This window comes from Tinamus guttatus, unplaced genomic scaffold (genome assembly GCF_059628265.1).
Source record: "Tinamus guttatus ecotype Peru unplaced genomic scaffold, ASM5962826v1 Tinamus_guttatus_pri_ptg000172l, whole genome shotgun sequence".
NCBI classification, from domain to species: domain Eukaryota; kingdom Metazoa; phylum Chordata; class Aves; order Tinamiformes; family Tinamidae; genus Tinamus; species Tinamus guttatus.
Window position 1 is genome coordinate 5,152,079 of NW_028288706.1, and position 18,593 is coordinate 5,170,671.

Consider the following 18,593-nt stretch of genomic DNA (forward strand, 5'->3'; position numbering starts at 1 on the left):
CCAAGATAGAGATTACGCAGCCTATCTGGACCCTTGTTCCAGTTTGTAGAAACCCTTTTTTCCCTCTCCTGGAAAATGCCTGTAGGAGAACTCTGCTTATCCCCGTTTCCCTGGGCAGGCACAATCAAGGAGATGCTCTGCCAGCGTGAGAGTTGCGTAGCCCCTGTCCCCGTGCGTGCAGCCCGATAGGCAGAAGGAGGTTGCAAGGCAGCAACCAGGGTGGGCAGGATGGCAATGAGTTACCGGTTACTTGGGTGTTCTGTGACACAGTGGTTTTTATTAAAATACTGTATCATTATTATTAAGTAGGAAAAACACTCGCAGTTTGGGATTGATGCCAGTTTTCTGTTTGTGCTGCACTCATTCTGTGCACTGTGTTCTGTCTCTGGAAAACGGTTGCATTTCAAGGAGATTAAGAACAACTATGAGGAACGGTCATTGCTGCTTGCTGAGCAGTGCTTGTTGGGGGCTTTGGGTGGGTGATGTGGCCTGCACGACCCGCAGTCAGGTTTCAGAGGGAGGCTGGTGGCTTCTGTTGCTGCAGTCACTTAGCTAGTTGGGCTGGATCCAGATCTAATTAAGAATTAATCCGTGACTGCTTCTTATGGAATCTGGGTTTTACAGTAGTCTCAGAAAATATTAACGGGAGTGACTGTAAAACCTGTGCCTGCCGTCAAGGTCCTGTGGAGCTCAGCAATGCGCTGCACTGGGTGCCTGCTCCTGCCGGAGCAGCACCGGCACCCGCTGCAATTCCGAGCACCGGGGAGGTGCTGGGTGAGCGGTGCCGCGCGCAGGTCTGGGATTGCAGTCCGGAGAAGGACAGGCTGCTGCCTCGCAGCCCCGCGCGCCGTGTGTCAGAGGGTGTCTGGCTCCCTCCCAATGGCGGCTTCTCCCCTCTCCTAGGCCTGAGGACTGACGCGGGACCATGTCGGAGGTGCGGCATGACAGCACGAGCAGTTTGCAGCGCAAGAAGCCACCATGGTTGAAACTGGACATCCCGGTGCCGGTGCCCGTCTCGGTACCGGAGGAGCCCCCGGCGGTGCAGGTATGGAGCCTGGGGCAGGGAGGGGGGCTGCAGCCATGGGCGTGCGATGAATCTGACCTAGGAAGAGCCAGGACAATTCCAGGGCCTCCTCAGTGACAGCGGAGAGAGAAGAGTGGCTGGTGACCCACAGCTGTTACCAGCTGGAGGAGCATAAGAAAATTGCACAGAAAGAGAAAAAAATAACTTTGAGGAACAGGGAAGGGGCGATAGGTGAGTAGGAACCATACAAAGTATGAGAATAAAACATTCATGTTTGTGAATAGGTAGAATAACAGGAACTACTGCTGCAAGCTGGCAGAAACTCTTACGTGTGCGTGAGCCCTGGGCAGGGTGACGCTGGCTGCTCGTGTGACTCTGTGCAGGAGCTGTGGCCGCCTGCCCCAAAGAGCCCGGGGGCTGCATGTTTGCCCAGCTACGTAGGTGAAAGAACTGCTCGGCCAGGAGGAGCGGAGGGTTGTGCAGCCTCCCCGGAGGGGAGCAGGGTGCAGGCTTGTCTAACAGGGTGCTGGCGTGGGAGCTTTCCGTGATGTATCTCGAAAGGCAAAAATGGAAACATTGACCTGTAGGAGTTACAAGTGGAATGCAGGGTTTGAAGGCGCAGGTTGAAATCATCCCCATCACTTAGATTAGGCTTTGACAGGTGTTGTCATGCTTGAAATCCATCCAGGCATCTTCTGGAGAGATGCTTCTCATGTGCGCTGGAAGCTGCCGTAGGGACAGCCCTCTGGAAGCCTGGTGTGCATGGCAGGCTGGCTGTGCACGGGGACTCCTTTGGCTCATGATGTGTCTATACATCGTGTTTGCATAAAACAACAGAAAAATAAGTTAGGATGAGAGTAAATTAGCACTTCTGTGACTACAGGGACTGAGTGGCAAGCAGCCTCAAGGCACAGAGACTGGGTCTGACCAGGGACACAGAGTTTCACTGGTGAGTGAAGCCAAGGGGCAGGCTGCTCAGCCTGCCTTTCCGGGTAGAAGATAGTGTTTCTGCCAAACTGATGAAAAATTAATCCAGAGCGGCCTTGGAGGAGGTACTTGTATGGGATGAAATCTGCCTGGTGAACTGTGTTTGGTACCTGATGTTGAGCCAGGAGATGCTGGGGCTAGAGTGAATGTAGGGCATGTAGGGAAGCTGATGCAGCTCTCTCAGCCCTTGCTGGGCAGCAACTGCTGTGAGAGTTTTGGGTAAAGCTATGCTGACCTTCCAGTGCAGATCTGGAGTTACTTCCAAAGCAAATCTCTCTTGTCCCCACTTAGTGCACTTAGCTTCACCTTGCAGAGCAGCCTTGGAGCAAATGATTTGAATTGCCTTTGGCTGGACAAAGCAGGAGGGTCCATTGCAGGAGTTCATGTAACACAGTCTTCTAAAACTGGACATGAGTCTGTGGGCCAGGCTAGACGCAAATTGAACTGCAGCCACGTGCAGGTGTCAAGTCCTTGGCAGTGACTTCTCTGCTCTGCATGATCTGCTTCTGTTGGCTCACAGCTGGGTAACGTGGACACAGTTCTTGCCAGCCTGACTCGGCTGCCCAGCTGCCTGCACCCGGTGTGTGTGAGGGGGTCTGTGGAACTGCTAGCTTCATGTTTCAGCCCCTGGCTGGCCCTGTGAACCTCACTTGGAGAACACTAACTCCCCTCCTGCTCTGCCTTGCAGCCAACGAAGCGCCAGGGCTTCCTGCGAAGCGTGAGCATGCCTGCCGAGAACACCCGCGTGCCCTCGCTGGCGAACGAGGCGCGGAGACCGGTGCTGCAACGACAGACCTCCATCACCCAGACCATCAGGAGGTGAGGTGGAGCCTGCTCTAAAGGACGGCACTGCATGGCAGAGTCCACTCTGCCTGGTCTTCTGCTTGTGCCGCTGCCTGCCATTTATGTGGCACTCTGTCACGTCAGGGTTGATTGAGTTGTTTCCCTCATTTTTGGTAGGGAGGTTGAGCCAGAAGGTGGGTGTAGGTTGCTCCATGGCTGCTCTTCTGAGGTGCCAGCCTTCACCCACTTGTGTTGCGGAGCAACTTTCAGCTAGGGGATAGACTGAAGTCCCACGTGCTGCTCTCCTTTGCCTCAGATGATCCCCACCTGCCTTGGTGGTGAAGTCCTCCCACAGTATCCCTGCTCCTGCTGGGGTGGGAGCTGAGCGGTGGCATGGTGGCAGCTCAGGCTGCTTCTGGGCCTGCCTGAGGCTGACCTTGTTTGCCCAGCTCACCCGTGTGGAGGGTGGTGGTGGTGGTGGTGAAGCTCCTGCACGCTGAGGGAGGCTGCACATGTCCTGCTTAGCATCAGGACCGTGGGCAGGTGCACTTGGCAGATGTTTTTGGTAGTGCTGGGATATTCTGTTCCAGTGGCCTTGATGCTGTTTCACTATGTGACAGGTCACATGCAGCCTGTGTGCAACATGAGGGTGGCCAAGAGTCTCTTCTCCTGGAGTTGCTGTCCTCAGAGTCACTGGGGTCTTGCAGCTGGCAGGGGCTTACTGCGGAGTCCTGGTCAAAGGCTGCCCAAGGGACAGAGCTGCAAAAGATGCACAAGACACTGAAACTAGCAATAAGAGTATGAAACAGCTGGGTTAGAAACGAGAATGGCCTAAAATCCCATGGTCTTTATAGGGCCAGAGCTTGGAAGACATGGATCAGGTGCGAGTCCAAGGTCAAACCTGTGTGGTCCTGAACATGGCATTGTAGTGGCTTGGGCACCTGGTTATTACATGTAGGCATCAAACACCAGGCTCTCAGGATGTCTGAGATGTCTACAGGGTGTAACAGATGTGGCACAAATAGACTTGTGCCCATGCCAGAGACCAAGACCGGTGGCATCGGTCACCTGTGTCTGAACAGAACATGTCTCAGCCTGCAGCTGCCTCTGTGCTTTCACACCCCAATGTCCAACGTCACCAGTGGGGTTTGTAGCTGGGTTTCTGGGTGGAAAAGGGCAGAACTCAGAGGTCTAGGGGCAGAAGGGGAACACAGCAACCCTCAAGAGCAGTGCCTGATGTAAGTCAGGGACACAGATGCACTAAGGGACTCAACAGCTCACTGGGTTTGGAGACGGTGGCACGTGCAGCTTCAGTTTGGTTCTTTCCCTCCAGCTGTGCTGTTGGCCAGAGCCTGTTGCCATGTGCAGTATGGGACTAAAGAAGGAGAGGGGAGGTGTCGGATGCAGGTCACTGCCCCACTCCCCAGCCCAACAGCCTCCTCCCTTCAGCTCTCTTTTCTTTGCAGCAGACAGGTACGGTTTCAAAGGAGTCACACCATGCCCGTTCACGGGCACCAGGGGGGCAGGAGCTCCCTGAGAAAGCGGCAGTCCCTGCCCCGATCGTTTTTCAGGTATTGGTAGCACTGAGTGTGAACCCACCCCTGCATGTGTGCGCAAGCTCTGAGCTGCACAGGCCGTGGCTGTGGCCAGGACCAGATCGCCAACGCAGGCGCTGGCCAGGAGGCCCACAAGAGAGCCACAACATCTGTGCGTGCGTCTAACACAAACCCATGGTCACTCCTACTAAGTATGTAGGCAGCTGTCAATAAATAGCATGGAAGTGACTAACGAGCTGTCCACCCGCCAGCCTCACTCCCTCCTGCCTTCCTAACAAGCTGTCACCCTCCTGGTGTTTGCTGCAGCTGGAGCATCTCCCCAGGCAGCTGTGGTGCAGCCTGCCTTTGCTAGCATCCATGGCACACGTGGGATGTATGGACCTCAGCCCCCAGGCCAGCTTGGGCGAGACGGCAGAGAGAGGAGGCCACACTGAACGGATACTCGGTGCAGAGCTGCAGATGGGACTCGGAGGCTGGTGAATCTGACCCTTTCCTCTTGACCCTGTAGGATCATAGCGGATGCTAATCCAAAAGACTGTCTTCCTTTTGAGGTGGAGATCTTAGCTTCAAGGAGATCAACCCTTCCTGGAGTCCGTGGCCCATCCACACCCCTCTTCCCTCCCCAAATGAAGCCCAGTGAACTTGTGAATAAGACAGACAATGTGACTGTGTGTCTGGACCTAATGCCTTGGAGTTCCTTTCCACCCTGTCTTCCTCGCTGCTGCCCTTGGCCAAATCCTGCGCTGGCACCACATCTACCCCGGGCAGCTGCTTGGGTCTGGGCTCAGGCTCTCGGGCCTGGCTGGTTCGAGTTGATAGAAGAGCTTTAGTGAGAGTCAGCCCCTGATGCTGGTTCATTGCTAGTTGCAGTGTTGGTTCATTGCTGGTTATGGTGCTTCATGAGTCTCTATAGGAGGGAATGAGACTCCCCAGCCAGAAGGGATGTTCAGTACCTTCCTGGGGCACTCTGGGTTCTGTGAACTCCATGGACAGCTCTCCTGGACCATCTCAGCTACGGTCAGAAAGTAGGAAGGATCTTTACCCTGGGCCTGAGCTGGCAGTGGTTGTTGGCAGGTTACAAGTAGCACTCACTGTGCAAAGCACCTGCAGTTGTGCTGGTGCTTTCAAGCAGTGGGAACACAGTTTTAGAGGGCCCTTGGGCACTGTGGTTTGCACAATGGCCAGTCACCAGCAGGCTCATACAGACTCAAACATCTGTCCTTTCCCTTTTAAGAGTGACCCCACACACTGGCTTGTTGTCCAAGGTTGCCTTGATCTTGAAATACTGGTTGTAGAAATCTATGGCAAGCCCTCTGAGCTGTTCTAAGGGTTTGTGTGTTGTGCCTGTGTAGGGAGGGAGAGTCCTTGCTTCTGTCCTGGTGTCTGCACAGACAGAACATTCCCTCTGTGCTAGCAACATGGCTTGGGGGTATCAGGTTGGGTGCTGACCCTCGGCCTTTGCAGTTCAGAGTGAATGCTGTGCTGGCGAGGGGGGCTCTGTGGGAGCCAAGCTCTGCGAAGTGGCAGCCCCTTCGCTGGAGCCCTGCCCCATACTGACATGTTGGAGGCGTTAGAGAAATTCGGGTCAGTGAGATCAGGCACCATCTAGCAAAGACCCACTTGCCCTTGGTTCCTGTTGAGTTTGTAGTGGGAGTCTGGGAGAAGAGGGACAGACTGAGGGCAGTGTGTGGTCATCTGCAGCTGGAGGCACTGCATGAAAGGGCTGTGGCTTTTGTATTTACATGTTTTTACATAATGGCAGGATATCTTGACCTTTACATTGGTGCCATTTTTGTTTTTCTGTAGAGCAAAATAAGCAGAATACTGGGCGAGTTCTGCATCTCAGTGGATGGCAGAATCCATAGGCATCAGCTTGGTTCACTTGTGCAACCTGTCTCTAGGTTTAATCAACTACCTACTCCAATGTGGTTTTTAGTGCTCCCTTTATGGTCTGTGAAATTTTCTGCCTCCCAAATAGCTGGAAATCCAGCTCCGGAGGATCAGGGGATTGGAGGCCAGATTTTGGGTTTGGCTTGGAAGGACTTTCAGGTTTTGGCACTTGGGCCAGACAACTGTGGCTCCACAAAACTTGTCCTCTTCTAAAGCAGGATTAGCCCCAGTGGGGAGGGCTTGGCAGGCCTGAGATGGTCTTTGTAGGTTTACAGCACCAGCTGTCCTTCAGCATGTGATGCAGGTGGTTAGTCCGATTTACACCTATCCCTCCCTGCCTTCCTTGGGGTTTTGCTTCTGATCCAGAGCTCTTCTGTGACAGCAGCCGCTTGGCCAGTGCGGGCTGGTGTGTTCCCAAAACAACTTCATCTGGCTGAAGCCCTGGGCTCCTCTTCTGCCACCAGCAGCTCAGAGCAGTGTGTGCCCATTGCAGCAGAGCTCAGGACCACAGCAAAGCTCTGCTGTTAGAGTTACCTATACTTGGGATGGGAATCCTGCAGCGTGGTGTGCAGAAGTTAGTGTGGGGGGAAGGCTGAGAAAACAGCACTGAGTTCTGGTGGGTCTTGGGAGAAGCTACAGAGCCATGAAACAGCAGAGTCCCACCGTGGGTTGGCCTAGAGCTGGCCACAGAACGGTAAGTGTTTTCCATGCATGTTTTTAAAGAAAAAGCCTTTCACCATTTTTTCCTAATTTCTGTTTCATCTCTTTTTCTTTCCTTCTAGAAAGCCTCAGAACTAACTATCCTTTACCCACAGTGAATCTCTTCTGTCTTTTGTTTATTGTTTGTGCGTGTGTTAAATGACAGGATGTCATTGGCGGGTGAACATTTCTGGCCAGCATCTGTTTTTTTTTTTTTTAAAAAAAAAAAGAGAGAGAGAGAGAAAAAGAAGGAAAAAGGAAAAAAAAAAAAACAACGCTGAGAAGAGGCTGTGAGACGTTCATGGGGGAAGAATTCTGCCTTTGGACTGGGTGGGCGGCAAATGATCACCAGGGCTTTTGACTTTAAATTTGTCTAGTCTGAGCAAATGTAAAGCTCCTGTGCACTTGTGTGTTGCAATCTTTCAGAGGTACAGCAGACTGGTTGGGGTGAGCAAAGACAGTGATGCGACCCAGAAATGGCAAAGAAAGAGTCTCCGCCACTGCAGCCTGCGGTATGGAAGCTGAAACCTCAGGTCATCCGGGAAATGGACTTGCCCAGCCAGGACAATATTTCTCTAACCAGCACAGAGACTCCCCCTCCTCTCTATGTTGGGTCTTGCCAGCTGGGCATGCAAAAGGTGAGTGGCATCTAGGACAGAGTCAAGGTCACGAACTTCCTGCCTCCCCAGAAGCTATGTCCAACCTGGGCTTAGTTCTGCCTAGATACTTCTGGTTTGTGTTTTCAGGCACTTACGAAGCCTCAGATAAATGTTCACATGCTCCCTCCTTCAGCAGCCTCTCTCCAGCCTGGTTGGCTGAGATCCTACGTCTCTCTGGGTGACAGGCTCAGAAGCGTCTGTCACATCATGACGCTGGTGCCATGGCAGGTGATAACACCCGTGGGCAGCACTGCAGAGGGCTCCCAAATCAGGCTTTCCATTTCGCGAGGACAAAAGCCATGTCATTCACAGGAGGGACGTACCCCAGACCCGTTTGTAGGGAGCTGTTGGCACTCACACTCGCCTATTGAATCCTTGCCCAAGCTGAGTGCAGGCAGCAGCACAAGTATTGACTGGCTATGACGTAGGTCTTCACAAAGCGTTTCTAACATCAGCTGGATCCCCAAAGAGGGGCTTGTAGCTCCTGGAAACTTGTCTATTTTTTCCAGCTGTTACAACCTTCATGTAGTTCAAACTCAGATAGGACACTACCTAGAAAAAGAGCATGGCTCTATTCAGGATTTGTCCTGAACTCCTGTTCATGTAGCACATCCTCCTCCTATAGAGCTCACTGGCACAGAAGATGCATAAAAACAAGCATGTAAGAAGGGCTGAAGAAGGTTTGGATTCCCTTGTGAACATAAGGAACATTGTACATTAAGTAGTCAATATGAACAAAAAGAAAAAGGAGCAGGGGGGAGAGATTTGAGGACTTACGTTTGTGACTTGGAGCTAAGGCTGAGTTGGGACATATTATTTGTCATTTCTTTGCTGTTGAATTTGTGTCCTTTCCAGCCTGGTTCCTGGTCCATCTCAGGTCCATCTCAGCTACTGCTTAGGCCTCAATATGTTGACTGGAGGCAGCAGGGCTTGGTGGGCAAGGGCTGAGGGTGCGTGGACTGATGGCCTCCTCTCTGGGCAGATCATAGACCCCCTGGCGCGCGGCCGGGCTTTCCGCATGGCCGATGACAACGATGGCTGCAGCATCCCCCACACGCCGATCACGCCGGGGGCCACCTCGCTCTGCTCCTTCACCAGTTCGCGCTCAGGCTTCAATCGCCTCCCACGGCGGCGGAAACGGGAGTCTGTGGCCAAAATGAGCTTCCGGGCGGCTGCGGCGTTGGTGAAGGTACGGCCTGGGGGAGGCAGGGACCAGCCGGGCAGCAGGATGTGGCCTTGCCTTAGGAGAGGGGTGAGAGCGAAAGAGCTGCCTGTGTGGAAGGAGGCTGGTCATGGAGAGAGCAGTGGTGGGTGAGAAACCAAGTCGTCCTGCTGTCCTGTCTCTGCTACTTGTCTAGGAGGGAGGATTCATGAGAAGGGGTGGAGATGGATATGCCCTGCTTGCCCTTAATCAGCCTGGGGGCCTCATTTGCTATGAGCAGCAACTTCAGAGGGTTGCAGCAGTTCCAGTTCACCCTGCCTGGACCTCCAGGTCAGCAGGAATGGCAGAGCAGAAGAACCTGAGCCTCTTGTGGTGCGATGCTCTTCCACCTTCCTCAGGGTCAGTTCTCTTTTCTTGTGTGGCTGCTGGAGCCTGGGGCTGTGCCAGAGTCCCAAGGGACCCCAGCAGCCCTTCTGCTCTGTCTGATGCCACATGTCACTGCTGTTTGGTCAGAGATGTGATTGTACAACATGCGACAGAGCAGCATGTCGCGGGCCTTGCCTGTCAGCCCCCATGGGTGCTGCACATGAAGAAGTGGGCTAGGGTTTGAGTCTCGCAAGGAGGTGTCACTGGGTGCCAGGAGCTGCACTGGCTGCTGGGGCCAGGCTGCCCTACCTGTGCCTGGGCCTCGGGTCTCTCGTGGTGACTCAGTGCCACCCTCTCCTGCTGCAGGGCCGCTCGGTGAAGGACAGCACCCTGCGGAGGGCTCAGCGGCGCAGCTTCACCCCAGCGAGCTTCCTGGAGGAGGACACGGTGGATTTTCCAGACGAGCTTGACACTTCCTTCTTTGCTCGGGTAAGGGGCAGGGTGCTGGGGTGGCCCTAAGTGCCAGAGTCATGCAGGACTCTCCCTGGCTGGTGTCTCCAATGTGACGATAGCCCCTTCTGATGGGACTTCTGTTTCTTTGCCCAGGAAGGAGTCCTCCAGGAGGAGCTCTCTACTTATCCCGATGAAGTGTTCGAGTCACCATCGGAAGCTGCGATCAAAGATGCTGAGGTGAAACCTCTGGATCAGACAGATCTCACAGGAGGTGCTTTGGACAAAAATGAGCTTGAGAGAAGCCATCTGTTACTGTAAGTATGTTCCTGAGAGCTGCCACTGCCTATTGTGGGGCTGTTCAAAGCAGGACCTTCACCATTGCTCCCACATGGGATATGCCAAGGTGCAGGTGCCATGGACACTTAGAGCAGGTCCAGTGTGTGACGAGTGCAGCAACTGGTTCTCCTGAAGTCCAGTTTTGCTTCTCTTGATGCTCTGGGTGAGGTACCTCCTGCTCCAGCTACCCAGGCATGTGGAAGGTGACTCTGAGGGCACCTCTGCAATCTCCAGCAACTTCTACCTTCCCCTGAGGTGCTTCAGAGGCTGTATCACGCCTCGAGGAAGCAAAAGTCACTTTAGAGCAGCTGTGGGATGCTCAGGGCCCAGCTTTCGGCTATGAGAATTTAGCAGAGATGAGAAGGCTGTTGCCGTTGCCACAGTCACCAGGAGCTGTTTCCTTGCTCCGAGGAGCAGTGTGAAGCAGCGCTGAGAGTCGAGCCATGCTGCATTCCTCACTTGAAACCAGAGAAAGGTGTGGCGCCAGCACCGAGAGCCCGGCAGATACGTGGGTGGTTCTGTGCTGTGTGCCCAGATTTTTTCCACCTGAGTAACTGGTACTGAGTAACTGCTCTGTGTCATTCAGAGTTGGCTCTGGCTGCCTCGCAGCTCAGCCCAGCAGGGAGCTTTGCTAGGTGTGAACATGGAGCAGACCGGGAGAAGGTGCTTGTGGTTCTGCCATTCACAGCCCATCTTGCTGGTGCTTTCCCTTCAAGTGCTGCCAAGACCTTGACTCAGTCTGAACGTAGGTGGAAGTAGCATATGGTGGGAATTTGGAGTCTCCCCCCTCAGACAGTCTGAGTCTTCTTGTCTCTGTTTATATCTCCTCAAATGTTTATTTATTTATTTATTTATTATTTACTGAAGAAGATACAATTCTATCACTTTAGATAACTATAATCAGAATGCCAGGCAGGTGGCCTTTCAGATAGAGTTTATCCTGGCGTAGGCTGATTGCAGAGACCTGCACAGGAGATGCTGAGAAACAGCACGTCCCTAGCACAGAAGCAGCCTGAACCCTCAGGACAAGAGCAAGCTGGAGTGGACTCTGCACTTGCTATTGGAAAAAAACATTTTGTGACATCTGTCTTGGGAAGCCTGTCCCAGCCGGGGCTTCTGCTGAGTGCAGTATTGCAATGAGACAAGGGTCCACAGAAGTGATTTGGGCTAATGAGGTATCAGATTTTCCTTCATCCTGTTGCTTGTCCATGCCCCAAAGCTGTCTGACTTCTCTGGGATGCTCTGGTGAATCTTTAGAAAAAAGGTGGAGCACTGGTTTCTCTTAACTGTTTCTGATGATCATTATCTTTGTGCAGACCTGGAAGCCTGTGCAGGAGACATGTTTGTTCCTCATGCACCTGGACAAAATGAAGCTGTGGGGATGTGCTGGGAGAAGCAGGATCAGAAGGGTGGTTTTGCTGGAGAAGGTTCTGATCCCTCCTGCTGTGCCATGGGGAAGGAAACCACTTCTGTCCTGCTTTGTGTTTCAGCCCACTGGAGCGAGGCTGGAGGAAGCAGAAGGACGGGGCCCTGGCTCAGCCCAAAGTCCGCTTGCGGCAGGAGGTGGTGAGCGTGAGCCCGCAGAAGCGCGGCCAGCGCATCGCCGTGCCCGTCAGGAAGCTCTTTGCCAAGGAGAAGAGACCCTACGGGCTGGGGATGGTGGGGAAGCTGACAAATCGCACCTACCGCAAGCGCATCGACAGCTACGTCAAGCGGCAGATCGAGGACATGGACGATCACAGGTGAGAGTCGCAGTCACAGGAGAGCGTCCCCACAAATCTAGCGAGGGAGAGAGTCTCCTCAGGGACTCGGGGCACTGAGGGTGGTTGGGTGGAACATGCTCAAGACTGTTCAGCACAGCATCACGAAGCCGTAGCAGAGAAGCACATTGGTGTCACCAGGCACTGGGAACTTGTCCCTCTCCTGGTGTTCCTTTGGGTGCTGTTATATCTGCTGGTGGTGAGGGACAGAGGGTCTCTGCCCTGCCAGGGCTGTCCTAGGGGAGAAGATGAACAGGAGAGTGCAAGGTTCCCTGTCTCTGATCATTCTCCTACAGTCATTAGGTCAGATATGCAGCACACTGGTGTCAAGCTTGTGTGTTCATAGTTGTTCCCCTCGGCAGAGAGTGGCTTGTCCTAGCTGTGGGGGTCAGTGTAGACAGAGGGTTGTCTGCCAGCAAGGTCTTAGGTTGTTGTGTCCAGTCCTGTGCTCCCTGGCTGATCTTAGCCTGTTCCCCAGAGTCTGCCAGGCATGTGGGAAGCAGCAGCAGGTTTTCTCCTGTGCTCCGTGAGCAGAAGCGATGTGCCTGGATTTTAGCCTTTGATCTTCTCCCTTTCCCTCCACCCAGGCCTTTCTTCACATACTGGGTCACCTTCGTGCATTCGCTCATCACCATCCTCGCCGTGTGCATCTACGGCATCGCCCCCGTGGGGTTCTCGCAACATGAAACTGTTGATTCGGTGAGTAAATCCCCACCACCTGCCCGGGCTGTTGTTGCCTCTCAGCCTTCAGCCGCTGGCCCCAGCATATCAGCTACTGGCCCACGAGCCTTGGCAGGTGGACACCAGTACCCAGCACTGGGCTGGGAGCCAGCCTCGGCCTGTGGACCGGGCACTGCCCCCCTTGCTGGCACCCATGGGTGCTGCGGCAGCTGGACCAGCTGCTGGGTGGGCTTGGGCACGTGTTGGGGGTTGTAGCTTTTAGTGATTGACTGGAGGAGGAGTGATCCTAGCAGACCCACCAGCAGCACTGGGATTTCTTTCCACTTTCTTCCTCGCTGTGGAGCAGTGAAGATGGCAGGGAACCCTGTGCAGGGTGGGTTGAAAGGGGGTTGTCCAGGCCTTGCAGCACTTGGCACACAGCGTGGCGGGCTTGTCACAGGCTCTGGCTGTGGCCTTGCTGGCAGCCCTTGGGGCAGCTTGCTCTCCTCCTGGTGTCCACAGCAGGGAGATGTTTCAAATCTGAGTTAAGTTTATGCAGCAGCTGCAGGAGTCTGCTCCTGCTGAGAGCAAAAACTGACCTGTCCAGCGTTGAGGGCTGATCTCAAAGCTGTTTTTGCTCGCCCCATTTTTGTTGTCAAAAATCTCTCTTAAGATATTAATCGCCCCAGCCACGTCCCTGTTTCACACAGTGGGTGCTCTGTGATATCTCACTGCTCTCTCTGGGTGTCGGTGCCTGCACTGCTGGTGTGAAAGATGCTGCATGTGCCTCTGGTCTGTGTGAAGCTCTGCAAACTCCCGGTGCTCTCGCTTGCTCTCTTTGCAGGTCTTACGGAACCGTGGGGTTTATGAAAACGTCAAATATGTCCAGCAAGAAAACTTCTGGATTGGCCCCAGCTCGGTGAGCGCCACTGGCTGGGCTGTTGTTGGGTGATGGGGGCTGCACACCAGCAACCGAGTCCAGCAACAGCTTTTTGATGCTAGTATCCACTGAATAAAGCAGTACTGTCCCAAAGCCTCCCTCCCCAGCACTGATGTTGCTGTGGCTGTGGTCAAATCCCTGGACTCTGTTTTGGGATTGGTTCTTCAGGTCAAATGCTGAGAATATGTCTGCGTGCAGGTATCCCTTTGCAGGACCTGTCCCAGGTCTCTTTGGCCTGGCAGGGGAGCCCCTCGCAGTGTCCTCCAGCCTGCTCTGCCCTGGGCAGCTGTTGGTTGAGCTGAACGTTTCCATCTTTTTTCCAGGAGGCCCTGATCCACCTGGGGGCCAAGTTCTCCCCGTGCATGAGGCAGGACCAGCAAGTGCACAGCTTCATCAGCGCCAAGCGGGAGAAGGAGAAGCACTCGGCTTGCTGTGTGCGCAACGACAAGTCCGGCTGCGTGCAGACCTCAGAGGAGGAGTGTTCAGTGAGTGCGGAGGCCCCTCTCCCACTGTCCCATGGGCTCAGGGCTGCTCTGTTGATGCCTCTGTGGCCCTGGGCTTCACAGTGATGCCTCCCCTTTCCCCTTCCCCTCTCCTGCAGTCCACCCTGGCCGTGTGGGTGAAGTGGCCCCATCACCCCAGCACACCAATGCTGGCAGGAAACAAGAGGCAGTTCGGGTCTGTTTGTCACCAGGACCCCAGGTAGGTCCTGCCTAGCCCAGCCACTATCCTGGGGCACCAGCGGAGTCAGAGGGGCTTGGTGAACCCAGGCCAGTTCCTTGTTGGACAGGCAGCAGCTGCTTTGAGGACCAGAGACATGTGGGTGGGGATGTTATCGCCTGCCCTGGCAGCTGTAGGGATCAGGATCCCTGGTGGGGGCAGGTGCTGAGGGTGGCTGCGGATGCAGGGAGGTTTGAGGCAGAGCTCGGGCTCAGGCTGGCCCTGCTCGGTGGTCAGCAGCCGTGTTGCCAGCACTGGGTCACCATGGTTGGGACAAGCTGAACCCTTGCTCTTGTGGTCGCCCGCACCTGGAAAGGAGCTCCAGCTGCAGCCAATTGCTGGACGCTGTGAGCTGCCTGGGCGCTGCCCTCTGCTGATGCTGGGCTCTGCTCGCTGGAGGCAGACGGACCCCCTGCTCGTGCCTTTGATCTGCAGGCCCTTGGCTGATCCAGTGCAGCGTGTTGCCAGCTCTGTCCCGGGGCAGGAGAAGACGTGTGGCCAGGGCAGGGGCTCTCAGGGTGATCCCACCTGCTGCTCCTGGCAAGGGAAGCGGCTTCTCTGGGTGATCTTGGCTTTCTGTTGCTGCAGGGTGTGTGAGCAGCCAGCCTCGACAGAGCCGCACGAGTGGCCAGACGACATCACCAAGTGGCCGGTGAGCATCACCAGTGACACGGGGCTGTGCTGGCCTTGGCAGCCCTGGGCATCTCACGGTGCAGAGACACAGCAGTGTTGGTGGAAGGGGCCCTGGCGCGCTGGTGCAGCCTCCTGCTGGTGCAAACACTGGATCAGGGCAGCTGTGGCTTTATCCAGCTAAGGCTCAAGGTGTTCCAAGGTCTCTCGTGGACCCTGTCAGGAGAAGGACTCAGTCAAGGGGCTGTTTTCTTCACTCAGCAGCTGGGAACCTCTCTGTGTGGCATTGGCTGCTTGCCAAGGGGCTGCTTTGAGCCCACCCAGGCAGCAAGCAAAGCCAGGGTTGTCTCATGGCAGCCTGTTGTCACCTTCCAGATCTGCACAAAAAACAGTGCTGGGAATTACACCAACCACCTTCACATGGACTGTGTGATCACAGGCCGACCCTGCTGCATTGGGACCAAAGGAAGGTAACGAGTTTTACCGGTCTGGGAAAGGGCTGACTGTTGGGATGAGATGCAGGGGTCCTTGCCTGGTGATACACACAGTTGTTTGTCCTCTTCCTGCCCAGAGCCCTGCTGGGAAGAAGGAATCAGACAGGAAGCTGGGACACGTCTCCCAGATGGAGCAGAGCTCTGGGGCGAGCATGGGAAATGGCCAGCCTGAGTCCCTGGTGTGGGTCAGGATGCATCATTCCACTGTTCTGAAGTCCAGAAGGACTCCTATCCCTGGGGATTAATTACTTGTCCTGGGCAGGGGGTGGGTTCAGCAATTTCCCTTTGGAAAGGCCAGTGCATTCCTGACATGCTGTGTTGGACCAGCATGATGTCTCTGAGCATTTATGGAGATACTTGAGATGATCTGCCCTGGGTTTGCTGAGGAAGAAGATATTCTTCCTGTTGCTTCTCAGCTTGAGTAGCTACTCAGTGCTTTGACCCGCTCTTTTCTTGCTAGCAAGAAAAATTGGTGCTGCCTGAGGACTTACACTCTGTCCATGAAGGTCATGACAGGACCTTTGGCCTAGTCCCTACTTTCTGCTTTGCCAACTGGCCCCCAGCTACAAAGACCCCCCAAGCTGTGTTGTTCCTTTCTCAGCTGCAGTAACTCACCTCACCGGTGCTTCAGCATCCATGCAGGCACCATGTTAGTGTACCTGGAGACTTGGGCTTGTGTTTGGCAGGGAAGCAGGAGGGAAGTGCTGAGGAGTGGTACCCAACTCAAACGGGAATGTAATAGTGTATGCACTGTAGAGACACTGCCCACACTACAGAGTAGTTCTTAGGCTAGATCTGGGATGAGGGGAGTGGGATTAGATGGCTCGGGGGCACAGGATGGTCCTCTGTGCCATCCATGTGACGTATACTTCTTGTTTTATTTACTTCTGCCTTGCCCAGGTGTGAAATAACCTCCCGGGAGTACTGTGAATTCATGCGAGGCTATTTCCACGAGGAGGCAACGCTCTGCTCTCAGGTACGGGCCGAGCCAGAGGCTGCGATGGTGGCGCGGCCCTTGCCTGCCCGGGCTGGTGGGAGGCAGTCCCTCATCCTGCCCCAGCCAGAGCCCCGCTGCTGAGTCCCACCTCGAGCCCGGGGAGGATGTTCATATGGCTGGGGACACTTGGCCCTGTGTTGGAGACCATTTTGGGACTTGGTGCAGCAGAGAAGAGGGGAGCCCCTCATTTAGAACTAGCCGCGGTCTCTGTGCGCTGGCGGGTTCACCACACACCCCTGCTTTTGTTGCCCTAGGTGCACTGCATGGACGACGTCTGTGGCCTCCTGCCTTTTCTAAATCCAGAGGTCCCTGACCAGTTTTACCGTCTCTGGCTCTCACTTTTCCTCCATGCTGGGTAAGCAGAGGCGTGAAGCTGCTGGAGCCCGAGGGAGCCCTGGGCCCTGGCACTAGGATTGGTGAGGGCTGCCAGGAAGGCCCTTCCCTGGGGAGCTGGGGGGCTGAGCTATTGCCCTGCTGAGGTTCTGTAGGCAGCGTTTGGTGCTGGGGCTAGAGGGGTGGGTTGGGCCCAGAGCCGTCCGCAAGGCTGGACAAGAGAGGCAAGTGAGGACGGGGGGTGGCGGCAACGGCTGCTCCTTCAGCTCCTGTGCTCTGAACTTGGCAGGATCCTGCACTGTCTGGTTTCAGTCTGTTTCCAAATGACGATCCTGCGGGACCTGGAGAAGCTGGCAGGATGGCATCGCATTTCTATCATCTACCTGCTCAGTGGCATTACTGGGAACCTTGCCAGTGCAATATTTCTACCCTACAGAGCAGAGGTGGGTCTTCTACAGACTAGGGTCCCACTAACCTGCCCTGAGACCAATGTGCTGAATTCAGGCATTCTCCACGTGCCTGTGCTGGGCTGGATGGCAGAGAAAGCAGAGTTGGGCTCATCTCTGCAGCGCACGGCTTGTGCAGATTTGTCAGTAGACATCTAACTGCTAAACAGTAAATTCACACCCAAAAGCTCCCCGGGCCTTCTAAGCAACTGGCCTGTTTTGGCTCCAGTAGGAAGGCTGCCTCTTGCAATGAGTGGGCTAATGCTCTTTGGCCAGCCGGAGCAGGAGAGGCTCCTGGGGGACAGGGAATTGAGATCTGTAGCCAGTGCCAGAGACCAGCCGTGTGTGGGTGGCAGGCAGCTGAGGGTGAGGGCAGAGCAGCCTGCTTTCCCCACACAGCACCCAGGACTGTCCTTGTCCATGTTCCACAGCTGGGGAAGTCTGATGTGACCATCCAGCTTCACTTCGGATGACCATGTGGCAGGACCTGGAGAACCATCTTCCAAGAATGGTCCTTCACTGAGGAAAAAGTATGGGATAAGGGGAGGGAGAAGGGAGCTTGAGTCTTCACCTTGGTGACTCAGACTACATCTGCCTTCCTTAAGCCTAAAGTTCATTCTGGCAGTTGTGGACCTCACATACTTCATTCCCAAGATCAAATCAGGCATTTTAGTCCTTAAATTCCATTTTAAGGACAAAGGCTCAAGCTGTGGCATCTCCTTCCTAAGTTCCAAGTATTCCTGAATAGGAGCCAAACGTCAGATAACTGTAATGCCTGGAGCTGGCTGCAGAAGCCAGGCAGGTGGTATGTGGCTGATGTTACTCGTAATGCTCTTCTTCTGCAGGTTGGCCCTGCAGGATCCCAGTTTGGGATTCTGGCCTGTCTCTTTGTGGAGCTCTTCCAGAGTTGGCAAATCCTGGCACGCCCATGGAGGGCCTTCTTCAAGCTGCTGGCTGTGGTGCTTTTTCTTTTCGCCTTTGGCCTCCTGCCTTGGATTGATAATTTTGCTCACATTTCAGGATTTATCAGTGGCTTCTTCCTCTCCTTTGCCTTCCTGCCCTACATTAGCTTTGGGAAGTTTGACTTATATAGGAAGCGATGCCAAATTATAGTTTTCCAGCTCATCTTCATTGCACTCTTCTCAGGACTTGTGATTCTGTTCTACTTCTACCCCATCAAGTGTGAGTGGTGCGAATTCCTTACGTGTATACCATTCACAGACAAGTTCTGCGAGAAATACGACCTGGACGCACAGCTCCACTGAAAGGCAAAGACTGGCTTCTCGAGCAGGCCCTGGAGATGGACTGTCTTTGCATTGCTGTGCCAGTTCCATATGGACAGAGTCGCTAATCCAAATGACACTTCTAACCCTGCCCGTGGTTAATTTAAACTCTCTCCTTAGCACTTGGCAGGCATGATTTGCCTTATCTCAGAAGACTCTGAAAACAGAATTTGTGCCTTGTTCAATTGTATTGAACCTTTTCTGCTGCCATTATTTTTATTACACTAGTTTCAATACTACATTTTTAACCAGAGTTGTTTACTACTGCTAAGGTGGTGATTAAATGGAAAGGTAGCGTTTTAGCTACTGTTAATTGTTCTGCATAGTCTGTGGCTACATTTGTTACTTTATCTCATCTGTGCTGTTTCATGGACCTGTTTAGGTTAAGTCCTTTCTAAGAACCCAACACAGAGCC

The 18,593-nt window shown here is 54.2% G+C and overlaps 1 protein-coding gene across 1 annotated transcript; it reads left to right on the plus strand.

Moving 5' to 3' along the window:
• Positions 1-908: 908 nt before the first annotated feature.
• Positions 909-18,501, plus strand: RHBDF1 (rhomboid 5 homolog 1). The gene is given in 19 exon segments (XM_010222940.2): positions 909-1,045; positions 2,700-2,830; positions 7,366-7,379; positions 7,382-7,456; positions 7,459-7,577; positions 8,581-8,787; positions 9,493-9,615; positions 9,733-9,893; positions 11,406-11,657; positions 12,263-12,374; positions 13,180-13,254; positions 13,599-13,760; positions 13,877-13,977; positions 14,584-14,647; positions 15,001-15,095; positions 16,020-16,095; positions 16,371-16,471; positions 16,739-16,892; positions 17,741-18,501. Coding segments are annotated over 19 exon segments (2,562 nt in total). The 5' UTR covers positions 909-925; the 3' UTR covers positions 18,161-18,501.
• Positions 18,502-18,593: the final 92 nt, after the last annotated feature.